General features: G+C 38.7%; 1 protein-coding gene across 1 annotated transcript in view; it reads left to right on the top strand.

The window, feature by feature from the left end:
- The window catches only part of NHLRC2 (NHL repeat containing 2), a 58,962-nt gene that overhangs the window by 19,700 nt on the left and 21,542 nt on the right, over positions 1-17,720 (top strand). Inside the window, exons 3-5 of the mRNA XM_024193484.2 lie at positions 2,332-2,787; positions 5,210-5,331; positions 7,443-7,572. Of these exons, the coding sequence (XP_024049252.1) occupies positions 2,332-2,787; positions 5,210-5,331; positions 7,443-7,572 (708 nt within the window). The remainder of the gene's footprint in view (positions 1-2,331; positions 2,788-5,209; positions 5,332-7,442; positions 7,573-17,720) is intronic.

Consider the following 17,720-nt stretch of genomic DNA (forward strand, 5'->3'; position numbering starts at 1 on the left):
CCACTCTGGCAAGGGATGGATGGATGGGGAGTGTACTGTGCACAGCCTGCAATGGAGCGGGGAGTGGCTCCTAGAATGGACAGTGGGGACTGGTCAGTGCCCCCGGGGTAGGGGGTTCCCCGATCCTCCACTGCAAAACAGCACACCCAGAGCCCTCCGCCGGCAACCAAGTTGGAGATCAATGCATGGTGGTTCCCAATACTCCCCAGTGCAAAATAGCAGCACGCACATACCCCGCCGCCTGCAAGCCAGATGCTGAGGAAGGGAGGAGGAAACCTTCCAGCTGTGCCTCTGCTGCTCTCCCAACCCCAACTTCCCCTTCTCCCCCCAAAAATCCCTCTCCCCAAACTCTCCCTACACATGCTCTCCACGCAGGCTCTATCAGGCAGGGCTCTTATGCGGTGGGTATGTTGCTGTTACCAAGTGGACAATTCACAGGAGGGAAAGTCTTCCATGGGGAAATGTTGCTCGTAAGCGGCGGTTGCTCTTACAAGGTGTTGCTGCAAACAAGTGTCTACTGTACTTGGATACTGAGGTTGAGAGATTCCAGATGTTATTTATGGTTCCAGAACACTTACACTATCCAGCAGCATGAGTGATCTTGGAAAAGCACTGGCTATATTATGTTTTGCTAAAGTTTTCTGTTGTATTAAAAATTCTGATTTCTTATCAAGTAGTAGCTTTATACAACTGCCTAGTTGATGTAATTTTGCTCCATTCAAGAAAAGGAATGGGAGACTAAATGGGATCATAGCTGTGAGCAGCGCAATCTGGGAAATGGACAGATTCCAGAACTTAGTCTGGGATTGTGGTTCAGACAATCTGATCTGTTCCTCTCAGATCTGTAAGGTTAGGAAGAACAGAGTTCATGAATTACTTATGTATAACATAAAAATATAGTTATGGCTAATAGCACTCTAGGACTTTGCTAGAAAAGTTTAGGAAATATCATTGTCACATACACAGTTAAATTCCTTTAATATAACAGCATAATCTCTCCCCAAAACACAATATAAAACCTTAACTAGGATGTACCACTGTCCTACAAACTGAATACTACAAATAGTACTGTGCTTTCACTTCTCTTCTAACTACAAACAACGTGGGACTGTGTGTGCCTTTTATGTAATATATATAGTTGTGTCCTGCAATTTAAAAGAATACAGAAATGATACATAATAAAGGTACACAATGAATCTTGGACACTAATATCGATTAATCCTTCTGAGACAGTTCTGGTTTCTCCTTGCCAAAATATGGTAAATAGAAAATTAAATAGTCTCTGCTTTGTTCCTTGGAAGATGACTAAAAGGAGAAGTGAAGCTTCTTTCTCTTACTTTCTGGCAGGAGAGGAGCAATGTCCATAAGTGCCAAGTATAATAGAACTAAGTAAACTTAACCTTTGTCACGAAAAGAAAATTAACTAGAAATTAAAAACGTGCATTGAATTTTATGAAAGCAGAGAAAAAGTAGTCAAGGAACTTGAGGAAGGTGACTAGCTGATTGTTTCCATCTTATTTATGGATGACCTAGGGTGGCTGCTGGTGTACATTACTTGAATTATAATAATACTTTTCACTTATATGGCACCTTTTCTCTTAGGATATCTAGGCTGTTATCCTCTCTTTTTCTTATGGGGAAAATCAGAGGCCGTTTGGTTTTTTTAGCTGATTTCTATGACTCTGTTAATCCTCCCTAAAATGAAATACATGAAAAGTTTCATATCTGGCTTGTTATAATGTGCTTCTAATATTTGTTGAAACATTGAATGCTGTAGTATCTCAATCTCCCATTATTTTATGATAACTTTAAAAGAATTATTTATATCCTACTTACTAGTTCCAGATTTCTGTGGTAAGTTTGATTACCAGTTTTAGAATGTAGTTTTCCATTACTGCATTTTTCTAAATCAGAAAAGCTGTGCAGTAGAATTAAAAGTAATATGTTGATGAGACAAATGCTTGAGAAAATTTTAAATTTCAGTGGAACCATTAGCATCTCCATATTATTACTTGTGAAGTGGTCCAAGCAAATCAAGAACGTTTTTTTGATGCACTAAATCTTAACCAGCTTGGGAAGTAATAGCATCTAAACTTTACTGCAGTCTTACTTGTAAACCATAGTATTTAGTATTAATGGATAGGTTGTGCAGCCATTACTGTATTCAGCTGTGATCTTTATTTTATTTAACTTACATCGCACTTCTTTCACTTTGTAATGAAGTCAGTCATGTTGTGATTTAGCACTGTACTTTGTTTTTAATCTTTTATTCAAACTCTTATTCGGATGCAGGCATGTTTCAATGCAAGACTCTTTTATTTTTGCTTTCAGATGGTCTTCTTGTTGTTGGTGTCCATTCAGCGAAGTTTCCAAATGAAAAGGTTCTCAATAACATTAAAGGTGCTGTTCTTAGATACAACATTACCCACCCTGTGGTAAATGATGCCGATGCAACACTTTGGCATGAGCTGGAAGTGTCTTGCTGGCCAACTCTGGTCATTCTTGGGCCTCGTGGAAATATGCTGTTTTCTCTTGTTGGAGAGGGACACAGAGATCAATTATTTTTATTTACTTCTATTGCTCTAAAGTTCTACAAAGAGAAAGGACAAATCACAGATAATAAAATTGGAATAAAATTGTACAGAGACTCTCTACCTTCTTCTCCCTTGCTGTTTCCTGGCAAAGTGACTGTAGACAATTCAGGGGATAGACTCGTGATAGCAGATACCGGACATCACAGGATTTTGGTTGTCAGGAAAAATGGGCAAATCCTACACACCATTGGAGGTAAGATTTACATAAATTTCTCAGAATCATGTTATTTTAGAGCATAGGCTCTTCAGAGAAGTCTGTGCATTCTTTGTGTTCAGCGCTCAGCATATTGTAGACTGAAAATAATTACTGATTTTTTTTCAACAATTTTGTTTAAGCATTTTGCTTAAAACTCCCCTTTAAATATTTTTTGGATAGTAAAATAACTTTTAGAACAAATCTATGTGAGAGACTCCATGAATACACTTGTTTAAGGTGCCTCATGTTTCTAATTGTTAGAGTAATTTTGACATTTTTATATTAATTTCAACATGCAGTACAGATAACAGAGTATAGAATCTGCACAGACAGTGACTAGTTATAGATCGCTTTGTGTACATGGTGCTGTACATCTACATAGCAGGTACTGTGTGTCTCCTTCCCTGACACCACAAAGACAGAATCCACTGCAAGGGTGTGGGTGAGCCAGGGAGATGAGGCGAGACACAAACACCTCCCTCAGTCCACTGACAATGCAGTGCTGATGAACCCTTTCTTATTAGTGGAATCCTGGGGCCAGCTGCTAACTAGGGATTCCCTAGGAGCATTGCTCTTTAACAATCACATGTAGTGTCTGCAACAAATTAATTGAAGCCTTGTACTGTTGTATGGGAACCTAAAAGTCTAGAAATTGACTAGAAACAATTGTCAAAGCAAGAATGCAAAAGTGACATGTAAACTACATATTTAAATTTAGTTGCTAAGATAGCCTGGGTAGCAAAGGTAATTTTTAATGTCTCTTTAAAAGTGTTCAGCTTTCTCTTTTGTTCACCACACAGACCTGATCATTCTTCTGCACCTCTTATATGCATTTTTTGTTATAATCTTACATAAAAAAAAGTGAATAGTGATTGCATCTCATAGGTTCTTTTGGTCATATCTATATTAAGCGTATGCCTGTTATAATAGCCCAATTACAAGCCATCCTACTGACAACCACTGTTGACAAATTTTGCTATGGGTCTGATGCGAAACCATTAAAGTTAAGGGAAAGTTTCCAATTGACATCAGTGAGTTTTGGACCAGGCCCTCTATGTGTATATATGGATTATTTCAATTCATCTGCCATTGAATAACTCCTTCCTCTTTGTAGGATGTTGCAGTTATTAAAATAATGCCAGCAGTACTACAGTTTTTAAAACAGGAACCTTATTAGTTGAATGACAGCAGATTAAGTAGGCAGAACATAATTATCCAAGTAAAAAATCTAATCAGGACACCAGCATTAGCACCTTCCACAACATCAGAGGTGTTATGTGAATTCTTATGAGCAGTAAGATGGCATCTCTAACAGCAAAGTATTCCTTAATATGATGTTGGGTTAGCCATTCACTAGTGATTCAAAGGGAAGAGTACTGTCTATTTAATTAATAAGACCACTTGTCACATCCTGCGCAGTCCCCGAGAGGTCTTGCATCCAAGTACTTTTTGAGCTTGATTTTGCATAACTAATTAAATTTGACATTGTCACATCCTGTATTTGCTATCTGTAAACCCTAAACTGTCATCTTACAATTTATATGTAAAAGTTAATAGTAATTTGTGTATTTTAGTGACTCAGTAAAAGACCTGTGGGCAGAAAACAATGTAGCGAAGATTATAATTCAGTAATAAGCGTTGGTATCCACTGAGGTTAAAATAACTGAATTTGCGTCATAGATCGTGATGCAAACTTAATAGTCCATAAGTCTAAATGTCTTCCTGTGACAGCTGCAGCTAATTCATTTTACAATATACTCTGTCCCTCATTGTAAGATATGATACTTACGTTTACAGTTCTTTATATAGATCATGATGCTCTTCTCTCTCCTTATTGTGCTGTCTAGAAGGCTAACTAGATCCATTCTTCGTGCTGCCCTTTACATTCAGTTCCATACCTCTTTGTTGCTAATAATTATTGATCAAGAACTGTTCTTGCTAGCTGAACATTACTTTGCTTTGCAGCTTATCCAGAACACTAAATAATTGAAGTAAATAAAAGTAATGAAGTTAAAATGTTTGCAGCTAATTTGCTTTGATGTAACCAGGACTAAAATACTGAGGGATGGATTTTCTGAAGTTGTGTCTGTCTTAGTCCAAGAAAAGAGGAGCAATTTAGAATCGCAATAAAAGACTTTTATTGTGAATGTTGCTTGAGCGGAGAACCCATGTATGCCTAGAACTGGAGAGAAAAAATGTCAGGATATTGAATTGTGTCATTGCTGTTGCACAGCAAGGTGGTTCTAAAATAAAACTATACAGAAGAGGTCTAAAAAATAATTGAACTGTATGCAGAGCTGCAAAAGCACCTTCTGGAAAATGCTTAAATCTGTAAAATAATTATACATGTGCTTGCTTACTGTTTTCCTTTTTTGTGATGAAAAATCTTATTCTCTTCATTGGTTTGTTTCATGTCTAGGACCAAACAGTGGAAGAAAAGATGGAAGATTTTCAGAGGCAGCATTCAATTCCCCACAGGGAGTGGCTATAAAGAATAACATTATTTATGTTGCTGATACAGAAAACCATCTGATTAGAAAGGTAAAATTTTCATTTAAAAGCAAGTTAAAGGATAACAGTGCAAATTCTATTCCCAGTTGCACAGATGAAAATTGACATCAAAGAAATTGTTCACAAATTCTGCTGTGTAACTAAGAGTATAATTTGCCCCAGTATTTTTGCCCAATTTGTTTTTAAAGGAATGATGTTCACTTTTGCTATATTTAAATACTTTAAAACTATTAATGACAGCAATTTAATACTGTCCTAATGGAAAATGTGCAATAATAATTGAAATATTGTGTGCCATGAAATTTTTTCCAGTAAAATGATGCATACATGATTTGTCCTGACAAATCCCTGATTTGCCTATTATTTTGCTATTAGAAATATCCAGTGTTAGTAATGAATATGGAAATTGTTTTCCCTTCATTTCAAGTTACAAACCTAACATCAGATTCTTACATACAGTACAAGTACTGTGGCGCTGTGGTAGAGTGAGTCTCATAGTTTTTGGAGAGATATACAGTAAAGTAACAAGCCACAAGTAATCATTTATCTTATTAAAAATTTAGGATTCTCAATATGTGAATTTATAGACTCAAATCCCCCCCTACCCCGGTTATTAAATGAAGGGCTATGCTGTTGTAAATGCAATCTTCCTTAAATTTGTGGTTTGGATCTTGGATTTGACCTGTGATTGATTCAGAAGACCCAGGAGTTGAAGTTCATGGGAGCAACAAGACGACATCTTACTGATGAAAGCATTTTATACATACCATAGAAACTTATTGCTTTAGCACATAGTTATTCCTAGATGATTAACCATTGCCCTTTTTCTAAAGGGGTACCTCGATAGTACAATCTTTAAAGAACTGAGGTAATCTAAAAGCTATTTTTGTGTGCTTTCAGTTGTTTTTGACGCTCGCAAAAGACAAATTTAAATGTAAAAGTGGAATTATTGGTACAGATGTGGTGTTATATTGCATATAAATAGGCTCTTCTTTATTCCTTTTTATATAATCATCAGGATTAATTAATGACAAATTGGAGGAAGACTGAATCAGAAAATCCTTTCTGAAAATTGAAAATGAATGCAGGAGAAGAGAAAGGCATTGGGAAGGCAGAAATGAAACAGAACATTCTTTTTCATAATAATAGGCATAAATTAAGCTTTGTCTACACTAGCACTTTGGTTGCTCAGGGGTGTGAAAAATCACCCGCCTGACTGATGTAGGTTTCACCAACCAAAGCGCCGGTGTGGCCAGCTCTCTCCCGCCGGCATAGAGCCGAGAGCTCCTACACATGAGACCTTATAGTGGCATAGCTGCAGTGGTACAGCTGTGCTACTGTAAGATCCGTAGTGTAGATATAGCCGGAGTTGCACATCTTATTAAGTAAATTGTAGAGAATCATTTGCCTTGTGCACGTTATGATACATGGTATGTTTTTGTGTGTATATAATTTTTTTTAAAACACATTGTTTTCTTTTAAAATAAAATTCTAACATAGGTGTCCATTGTTTACCCATGCACTTTTCTAGAGACAATTGATGTATTTCTTTAGTTGCTTTGACTTAATCATGACAGAAAGGTCATTTACCATTTTGGTGTAGATGGAACATAAATTAAGGCGTTTCAATAAGTCTACTAATTTTAGCAAAGTTGTTAATTGTCTTGTAAAATACCTGACAATCAAATTGGCAATCAGTTTCTGTCTGTAGGCAACTTGTTACATAGCAGACTTTCTGCTTTAGGGTAAGTCTACACTGGAGCTAGAGCTGTAATTCCTAGCTTGTGTAGACATATCAACTCTAGCCCTGATCAAACTAGCTTGTTTAAAAACTAGAAGTGAAGCCTCCATGGCATGAGCAGTGCATTGGGCTAACCACCCATGAGAATGGTCCGATCTGAAACCCTAGGCACATACTTGGAGTGGCTAGCCCGTTCCATCGCTCACAAAACCACAGCTGTACTTCTATTTTTAGTGTGCTCACTTGATGAGAGCTAGCACGGGTGTGTTTACTCAACTGGGAAATTACATCTCCAGCTCCAGTGTAGATATATCCTTAGATATTTAGGTCAGTTAGCTAAGGAAAAAGTCAATATCACCGCCTATAAAATCATTGTATGTATTACTTTTTTCCCTCCTAGATTGACCTTGAATTAGAGATGGTGAACACTGTAGCAGGCATTGGAATACAAGGCACGGACAAGGAGGGTGGAGCAAAAGGAGAGGAGCAGCCCATCAGCTCACCATGGGATGTGATCTTTGGAAGTTCAGGTATTGTATCAATTGAGCTTGAAATTTTGCACATTTAAATTCTTAAATGTAAAATCAATTTGTTTTCATAATCGAGCCTAATGAACGATGGCTTCATACACACAGATTCCACCGTTTCCCGCAGGTATCAAATCCATGATTTTTAGCATAAAAACATAAAACTCTGCTACCTGAGGAGAACTTTGTGAATTGTAGTAGGCTGAATAATCCCTGGGATCAGACACTAGAGGGAGTCATGATCACTTGTACTAGCCCAGGGATTGGCAACCTTTGGCACGCGGTCCACCAGGGTAAGCCCCCTGGCGGGTCGGGCCGGTTTGTTTTCCTGCAGCGTCTGCAGGTTTGGCTGATTGCGGCTCCCACTGGCCTCAGTTCACCGTTCCAGGCCAATGGGGGCTGCGGGAAGCGGTGGCCAGCACATCCCTCGGCCCGCGCCGCTTCCCACAGCCCCCATTGGCCTAGAGCAGCGAACCGTGGCCAGTGGGAGCCGCGATTAGCTGAAGCTGTGGACGCGGCAGGTAAACAAACCAGCCTGGCCCGCCAGGGGGCTTACCCTGGCGGGCCGCGTGCCAAAGGTTGCCAATCCCTGAACTAGCCCATTGTATTGCACAAGGATCATTCAGACAGCAACTATAATTTAATAGGACCTTTTAAAATGTATGTATGCGTTAGAAGGCTAATGCACCATCTTCCTACTATAGGCCATCCAAAGATCTCTAACCATTTGTAAACATTAGGATTCAGGAAATGAAAATGACACTAATTTGGGATTTGCTGTGGTCATTCCTGGATCCGTGACAAAAAGTATTGCTAAATGGAAGGACCGTTGTTGACTCAGTCTGATATTTCATGAACAATAGGGATCTATTGTCGACCACCTGACGAGGACAGTGATAGTGACGATGAAATGCCAAGGGAGATTAGAGAGGCTATCAAAATAAAGAAGTCAATAATAGTGGAGGGGATTTCAGTTATCCCCATATTGACTGGGTACATGTCACCTCAGGACAAAATGCAGAGACAATATTTCTCGATACTTTAAATAACTGCTTCTTGGAGCAGCTGGTACAGGAACCCACAAGGGAAGAGGCAACTCTTGATTTAGTCCTGAGTGAAGCGCAGGATCTGGTCTCAGAGGTAACTATAACAGGACCGCTTGGAAACAGTGACGATAATATAATAACATTTAACATTCCTGTGGTGGGAAAAACATCTCAACCTTAGTCCGAACTTACCGCGGGTCCAGACGCTGCAGGCAGGCTCCCCCGTCAATGCCGCGTACTCCTCTCGCCGAGCTGGAGTACCAGCGTCGACGGCGAGCACTTCCGGGATCGATCCCAGAACATTGATTGCCTGCCATCGGACCCGGAGGTAAGTGTAGACGTACCCTTAGATTTCCAGAAAGCCTTTGACAAGGTCCCTCACCAAAGGCTCTTATGTAAATTAAGTTGTCATGGGATAAGAGGGAAGATCCTTTCATGGATTGAGAACTGATTAAAAGACAGGGAACAAAGGGTAGGAATAAATGGTAAATTTTCAGAACGGAGAGGGGTAATTAGTGGTGTTCCCCAAGGGTCCGTCCTAGGACCAATCCTATTCAACTTATTCATAAATGATCTGGAGAAAGGGGTAAACAGTGAGGTGGCAAAGTTTGCAGACGATACTAAACTGCTCACGATCGTTAAGACCAAAGCAGACTGTGAAGAACTTCAAAAAGATCTCACAAAACTAAGTGATTGGGCAACAAAATGGCAAATGAAATGTAAAGCAATGCACATTGGAAAAAATAACCCCAACTATACAATAAGATGGGGGCTAATTTAGCTACAACTAATCAGGAAACAGATCTTGGAGTCATCTTGGATAGTTCTCTAAAGACGTTCACGCAGTGTGCAGCGGCAGTCAAAAAAGCAAACAGGATGTTAGGAATCATTAAAAAAGGGATAGAGAATAAGATGGAGAATATATTATTGCCCTTATATAAATCCATGGTACGCCCACATCTTGAATACTGCGTACAGATGTGGTCTCCTCATCTCAAAAAAGATATACTGGCATTAGAAAAGGTTCAGAGAAGGGCAACTAAATGATTAGGGGTTTGGAACGGATCCCATATGAGGAGAGATTAAAGAGGCTAGGACTTTTCAGCTTGGAAAAGAGGTGACTAAGGGGGTATATGATAGAGGTATATAAAATCATGAGTAGTGTGGAGAAAGTGAATAAGTAAAAGTTATTTACTTGTTCCCGTAATATAAGAACTAGGGGCCAAATGAAATTAATGGGCAGCAGGTTTAAAACAAATAAAAGGAAGTTTTTCTTCACACAGCGCACAGTCAACCTGTGGAACTCCTTACCTGAGGAGGTTGTGAAGGCTAGGACTATAACAGCGTTTAAAAGAGAACTGGATAAATTCATGGAGGTTAAGTCTATTAATGGCTATTAGCCAGGATGGGTAAGGAATGGTGTCCCTAGTCTCTGTTTGTCAGAGGGTGGAGCTGGATGGCAGGAGAGAGATCACTTGATCATTACCTGTTAGGCTCACTCCTTCTGGGGCACCTGGCATTGGCCACTGTCGGTAGACAGGATACTGGGCTGGATGGACCTTTTGTCTGACCCAGTATGGCCATTGTTATGTTCTTAATCTGGGCTAAAAATGAAAGCTCTGCACAACTGGTAAGACGAAAAAATATCTCAGCTTCCCACGGATATATAACTTTCTTTCCCAGTACAGTTGATACACATTTGAGCTTGACATCACATAACTGTGATTTAATATTTTACTTTTTCACTCAATGTCTATTCCAACATGATTTAGCAGCTGCTATTTCAAGATCCATAACAATTAGAAACCAATATTTCATACCACCTTAAAGTTTGGAACCTCAGCATTCAGTTGGTATAAAAAGCTGACTTCTAACTCCAGCATTTCTTCTAAATAAGCCTCTAAAATAATGTCAGAACTTGAAGGTGTAGGCAAACAAGAATGTGATATGAATGGTATGAGTTGAGTCTGATATCTCTAATTAGAAGTACTTTGGTGGGCCCAGAACAAATACTTTCAGGACAGTAAAGTTTTCTAAGCACTAATATTGGGTCAGATATCAGAGAAAAACAATCTTAGTGTGAATTTAAAGAATTTAAATCTGTATAATGGAGAGTGGTACCGCCAGTGGATTTGGTTATTGGGAAGCGTGATAGGTAACTGCACCCATATGTATTATTAGCATTTTTAGCCTGTCCTGTATTAGTGCTACATGATCTTTCTTATCTGTGTGGTTTCTATCCAAAGAGTTTTCTCCATATAATTAGGGTTCATCAATAACCTGCCTACAAAAGGCCCAGTCACTAATGTGAAAGGAATTCCTTGCCTTGGAAAGTGTGGTGTAGCTAGAGACGGTCTTCTGAACTTTATCCTGACTGGTTATGCCATTCTGTTTTATTTCTGGAACATGATGTAATGAGTAGCCAATTGTCTTGATTATATGGGTATGGTCTTTTGTGGGACCATACGACACCCTGAACTTCGACAAACAGATATGCACAGGCTCGAACTGTGCAGTTTGTAACTTAAGCTGCTTAGTGGAGCAGTTTGAAGTATCCAATAGGCAAGTGTATATTTTGCTTATAATTTATTTCATGGTTCTGGCCTCTATTTCTATTAGGTGCCAACAAAATTTGTTTATTTTTTGTTTTTTAAAGATAGCATTGATTGTTAAACGAGGCATTAACTGATGGGCTCTTTGTGAGAGACAAGAATAGAAATTGTGGATAACAGCCTAGGCATCTGACACATTAAAAATATAGTGCCTGATTTTCCACTGCCTTTCACCTTCTGATTTGATAGCGTTTTACTTTCACATTTCACAAATATAAATGACTGCACATAATGAAAGGCAGTAGAGAATCAGGTCTACATGGTATTTAGCTTCATGACATGTTGATTCTTGATACAGTTGCCAGATTTTTATATATGCCAGTTGTTGTAAATGCTCTTACCTCAGAACTTGTGTAGATTTTTCAAACTGAATTGGGTCCTAGCAATCAGTTGTCCATTTATGTGCGTGTCTACTAGACTTAAATCAATACTCTCTCTTTTATTTGTTTACCTTTTTAAAAAATGTTTAGTGCTTCTCTAGTGCCAACTAGACAGCCCTGGAGACTGAAATCTTCTAGCTATACACAGACCAGACACAGCAGGGACATCAGTAGGGCCTGCTTTCCTGACATTCTACCTCGACCCTGACCTCGAGGTCCATCTCTGTTGGTGAAAACATAGTCCTTTTTAGGTCTATCTAGTCTTTTGGTGTCTCTGTTGAAGCGACTGAGTACCAATTGTGATGTTTTTAGATACATATTCTCTAGAAACTGGTCAGTGACCACAAACTCATTTTGCTTAATGGAGGCTATTGAACAGCCTTTCAGCTCGTAATAATTTTTATCCATCACCAGCCTGGGCCAAATTTGTACCAAGATCCAAAGACGATGATCTGCATTACATTTCCAGTCCCCCTTAATGAGTGCCATTTGTATGACTTCAGTTCTTACTGAGTGATATCCAACAATTTAGAGTTGGCAGGATATTTTGATAATTTAGAGTATATTTGCATGTTTAGATGCTTGTGTGCATTACAGTCCTATCACTTATACTAATGTATCTATGTAAAGGACGTTCAGATTTATCTTATATGGTGTTCAGAAAATATTACTATTGTAATCATAATATTTTTAAATGTGAAATAAGATGAAATGTGTCACACTAAAGCTTTTGTGGAACCACAAGGTAATGTCAACTGCTCCACTTTAATAGTGGTAAAATATGTGATTTGATATGTTAAATATATATATTCATAATTCAAGTAATGCTATATAAAATACAATTTTGTAGAAAGTTTTCAATATCTTGGCCAAAGAAACACAGAGGTCCCATTTCCAGGCAGAGATTCAGCTGTCCTGTTGATGTTCAGTGTGCTGTGTTAAGATAAGCAGAACTGATGTTCACAGTGCATTGGGAATTGATGTATTAATGTCTGTGTTCTGGATTTGGTGGATGAAATAAAGGACCGGATTTTCAAAAGTCACTTCTCTGCATGTCCAAATGCCAACGGGATTGTACTGTCCCTAATTTGCATGTGCAGCAAGTATCTGCAGGCAAGCTGGGGGTTACATGAGCAAATCAAGGTTGATGATATATGAATTGTTTCATTTGACTTGTGTTGCTAACTGGCATAGTGTATGTAATGAAGATTACCTATAGCACACATTTTCACTTTCCTTCATGCCCTCTCCTCTCTTAGTAGGATGTACATAACTTAAACTAGTATGTACATAACTTAACTGTGCCCCAGATGCACAAGGAGATTTTTTTTTTCAGAGCACATATGTATACAGATTTCATAGGATTTTAAACAAGAGACAGTTGTGAGTCTCTTTTTATTTGCCAAAAGCCATGATATTCAGGGTATGAAAGGCAGGCGAAAAGAGGCTTATATGCTTAAGCTCTGTATATATTATACTAGACACTTACAATATAAAACAACTTGTGCTGACCTTTTTCAAAGTCTCAAAGAAAAAGGTTACATCTTAAAAGTGAACCACCTCTGTTGTCTTAAGAGATTAATCCTTCTCTATAAAGTAATTTATAATTATATAAATTTATATAATTTATAGCATGCATTAGTATATTAAAAGACTTCTGTACTAAGGTTTTTTTTTAATTGCCTGTGTGTTTCACTGGAAACAGAAACAATTTCAAATCTTTTTTGTATTGGTTTAAAAAAGACATTGTTTATATTGGCATATCACTGGTGCTCTTACAACATTAGATCAATTAGTGGTCAGTTCTATTTCAAAATGTTCATCTTCAAAGGTATGAAGTATATGGTTGTGTGTAGTTATAACATTTCACAGTGTTTGGATTCCAGGTGATATAAAGTCTGATCCAAAGCCCCTTGGACTTTGGATCAGGCCCTTACTGTGGAATTGTGGCTTGATAATTCAGGAAAGGTGTCTTGTATCAAATATATGGATCATAGATTGTTGCCTTAGGTTTTTGAGTAAAGCGTTTCACAAAATTTGTTCTGAAATTTGTTTAAATTCTATGTGCTTGCTGTTATTTTGCAATATATCAAGAAGCAGACTTCTAAATTCAAATGTGAAAAGCTGTGTAGTAAATGGTCTGGTCATCCTAGAAAACACTGCAGAATTTTTATTTAGAGGGACAAACCATTCAAACAATCAGACAATCAAAATGAATTGAAATGGATACACTAATGGGTATTTTTCTAGTATCATCGATATAGTCTGTGTGTCAGTACTTGATGGATTTATGCAGGACCTGGAAGGAAGGTGCATTGTACACAATCAGACACTAAAAGCATAAAAATGGTCATGGAAAAGCAAAACACTTGGTACTTAGACCACATTTCATCAAGGATCACAGTGTCCTGTTTATCGGGCTTCACAACATCCCTATGAGGTTAGTTAGCTTTTTGTATACCCATTTTACAGTTGGCAAAAACTGATGCAAAGAGGTTAAGTGACTGCTGAGTCACCATAAGAAAACTGAAACAAATATATCTTTTTAAGTTAGGGAGTTTATGAAGACAAGACAAAAAACTGTTGATAAAATCCTGTTTTTATCTCTGATTTCATTGCTGTGTCCATTGAAATGTTGTCTTAGTCTGCTTTATAATTCTTCAGTGAACCCCAAGGGTTAAATCCTGGCCCCATTGAAGTCAATGACAAAACTCTCATTGACTTAAATGGAGTAGGATTTCACCCCATTTTTTCATATGGATGGGTATGCCTTTAAAAATGTATTATTAATTTGTGTGTACTTTTGAAGCTCTCTTCTATTTTTATTCAGTGGCTGTTGAAAGCAAGTGATACTTAAATGCACAGTTGATCTAAGTGCGAAATGTTCTTGATAGCTGCATTCTTACTGGAAGGAACAGAGCTGTGACCCATGCTTAGTGACATAGCTGTGTGCTTTAGATTCCAAAATCCAGTCTTGAACTACATGATTTGCATCTATTTATAGAAACGCCAAGTATTGACCACACTTTCACTATACAACTTGGAAGTTTGTACTTTCTTCAAACCACTGTAAGTTTTACGTGAATCAAATTTAAATGAAACTGCAGTATTTTATTAAAGAAGTACAACTGCTATAACCTTTAAAAGGCAAAGGAATGTAAGATTTTTTCCATATTTCTGTTAACGGCTTATTTACAAAAATTGCATTCCGCGGGAGATGCTATCATTTTTCTGAATTATTCTTGATGATTCACCCATAATTCCACAAGATGATAACAATTGAATACCATTTAACAGATGCTCCTTGATTTCCCAGATCATCAAAGCACAGAAAAAGCTCTGAACTTTGGCTCTTTGTTATCACAGAGTTTGACTATTTTAGGCTCTCTAAACGCACATTTCTCATGATCTCATTACACAATGTGTATTCTAATTTACAGAAGATCTTGTAATAGAAATATAATTGGAATGTAACAGTAGGGGCTTCAGATGTATTTGTGAATGAGATCCCAAAATTCCCAGATATGTATTTGTAGAGGAAAACTTAAGGGTCTTTCTTTCAAATACTTTGGAGAACAAAATTTAAAATTGCTCAATAGTTGAGGTCAGGGCTGGGCAAATGAGTGGAAGGTGACACAGGGATTTTATTTCCCATATCAAAAGTACTTAAACAGAAAAGGTCTTTTGAGAAAGTGGTATAAAAAAGTCACATCAAAACGTCATGCCATGCACAAGTAGAGTAGCCAGGAAATTTTTCACTGTTTTGGAAAGATTTCATAGTGTGTGATTTCCTTGTACATATTATCTGAATGTATGGAACAGCTGTCTTCAGCCTTGCTTACAAAACTCACAGAAGGAAAGAATAAATAGATATAATGGGAACTTTCACATGTCCTGCAAGTATAATAATTCCTAAATTGGCAGTGTTTTTCCATTTAGGCCTCTGAAGGGAAACTAATTGAGGAGAGACTTGGCACAGAGTTGATAAAGTTTTGTGTGGTCAAGTAGTCAGCTACTCTGGCATACTTCGTAACAACTGCACAGCCATCAATTTAAGCTATTAACTTCTATTTACTGTCCTGTATCAAGCCAAAAGAGTGGTGTTTAGGGGATAAAATTGGTGTTTAAGGGGTTATTAAAATACCTTAGGTTCCATTAATAATTTAAATGTACATAATAGAAATATGTTACAAGAAAAAAATATTACAAAACTGCCTTTTACTAGAAAAAAGATCTTTTGAACAGAAATAACAAGGAAACACTTCATTCCATAGAGTGTAATGAACTGTAAAGGCGAATTTCCAGTGACAAACTTATAAAACTTAATTTGATAGCTGTAATTTCTAATAATTTAGACTTCTCTGAATTTTGACAAAGCGAATGATTATGATCCTTTCTGATAGTAAAATGAAACATGGGTTCTAGCAAAGTTGTCAACATATCAGAAGGTAAATTTAATATTTCCCAATCTGCAAATTTCACAATGTACTTTGTAAAATATTATGATATTTGTACATGTGATGATGATTGCATATTCTGTTTTCCATAGTCAGTAACTTTGTTCTGTTAATCATATTCAGACTGTGATTAGAAAACTGTGGGCATTAATAAATTGATTGTGAATTAGATTCCTAAGCACTGTTTGAAGTTCTGGATTTTTTTCTGTACTGTGAATGCCAGATGCATAGCTGCCAAAAATAAACATGCTTGGCAACTCCTAAAGAGATTTTAAATCATCTTCTGTTGTTCTAATTCGATGGTAAAAGTTCTTTGGAATACTATCAAGTTTAAGGGGAAAATCACCATTATTGCTGCTCAATAATTTTAATATATTTTTAAAGTAGTATGAAACAAGATATGTAAGATTACTTAGCTGTCTATCTTTGATTTTTCTATAGTACCCATCACTGTAATATCAGAGCACTGAAGTGTTAAGCTAGATCTGCATATTAGGGTGACATTTTGTCTTTCCAAAAGGTATTTAAAGGTATTTAAATTGGGACATCTGGTCACCCTACTGCATATTGATGTTAATAGTGGGCTTAATCAAGGATTCTGCTCTTCACCCTTTCCACGTTTTAGGAAGCAGTGTTAGGTTTCTATTTGAGGAAGCAGTGTTACGTTTCTATTTTGTTTTTTAATGCACTTTGGTTATGCTGGTAAAGATTTTAGTGAAAATTAATATTGCATTATTTGTTCCTGTTGTAATCTTCATCCTCACTGGTCCCTTCTGCAGCCCTGGTTTGACATTCCTTGCTGTTTTATGTCTAACTTTGATTGAAAGTTCATCAAGTCAAGGATTCGTCTTAATTTTTTCCCCTCCAGCGGGCCATGTGCACCTGTGTGACCATACTTTGCCATGAAATTTAAGAAAAGGAATTGTATTTTGTACATGCAGCAAGGCTTTGTGCTCTTTCTGCAGCTGCAGTTAACTAACAATAGGGTTACCATATTCAAACATTTAAAAAAGAGGACACTCCACGGGGCCCCGGCCCCGCCCCAACCCCACCCCCATTCCAACCCCTTCCCCAAAGTCCCTGCCCCAACTCTGCCCCCTCCTCTGAGCACCCTGCATTCCCCCTCCTCCCTCCCGCTCTGATCTTGGTTGGGGGTTGCTAAGTGCTTCCCTGCTCCCCACTCGCCCCGCAGCCCCTATGCCCTTGCCTGCCCTGCTCCTCCTCACCCTGCAGCCTCTGCACCGCCTGCCTGCCCTGCCCCTGCAGCCTCTGTGCCCCCCGCTCCCCACTCGCCCTGCGCCCCCTGCCCCTGCACCCCCTGCCCCTGCAGCCTCTATGCCTCTGCCTGCCCTGCTCCTCCTCGCCCTGCAGCCTCTGCGCCCCCTGCCTGCCCTGCCCCTGCAGGCTCTGCACCCCTCCTCACCCTGCAGCCTCTGTGCCCCCTGCTCCTCCTCACCCTGCAGCCTCTGCACCGCCTGCCTGCCCCTGCAGCCTCTGCACCCCCCTGCCCCTGCAGCCTCTGTGCCCCGTGCTCCTCACTCACCCTGCAGCCTCTATGCCCCTGCCTGCCCTGCTCCTCCTCGCCCTGCAGCCTCTGCACCCCCTGCCTGCCCTGCCCCTGCAGCCTCTGCACCCCCCCGCCCCTGCAGCCTCTGT

The sequence above is a fragment of the Terrapene carolina genome, unplaced genomic scaffold, assembly GCF_002925995.2.
Source record: "Terrapene carolina triunguis isolate 2854851 unplaced genomic scaffold, T_m_triunguis-2.0 Scaffold95, whole genome shotgun sequence".
Taxonomy (NCBI): Eukaryota; Metazoa; Chordata; order Testudines; family Emydidae; genus Terrapene; species Terrapene triunguis.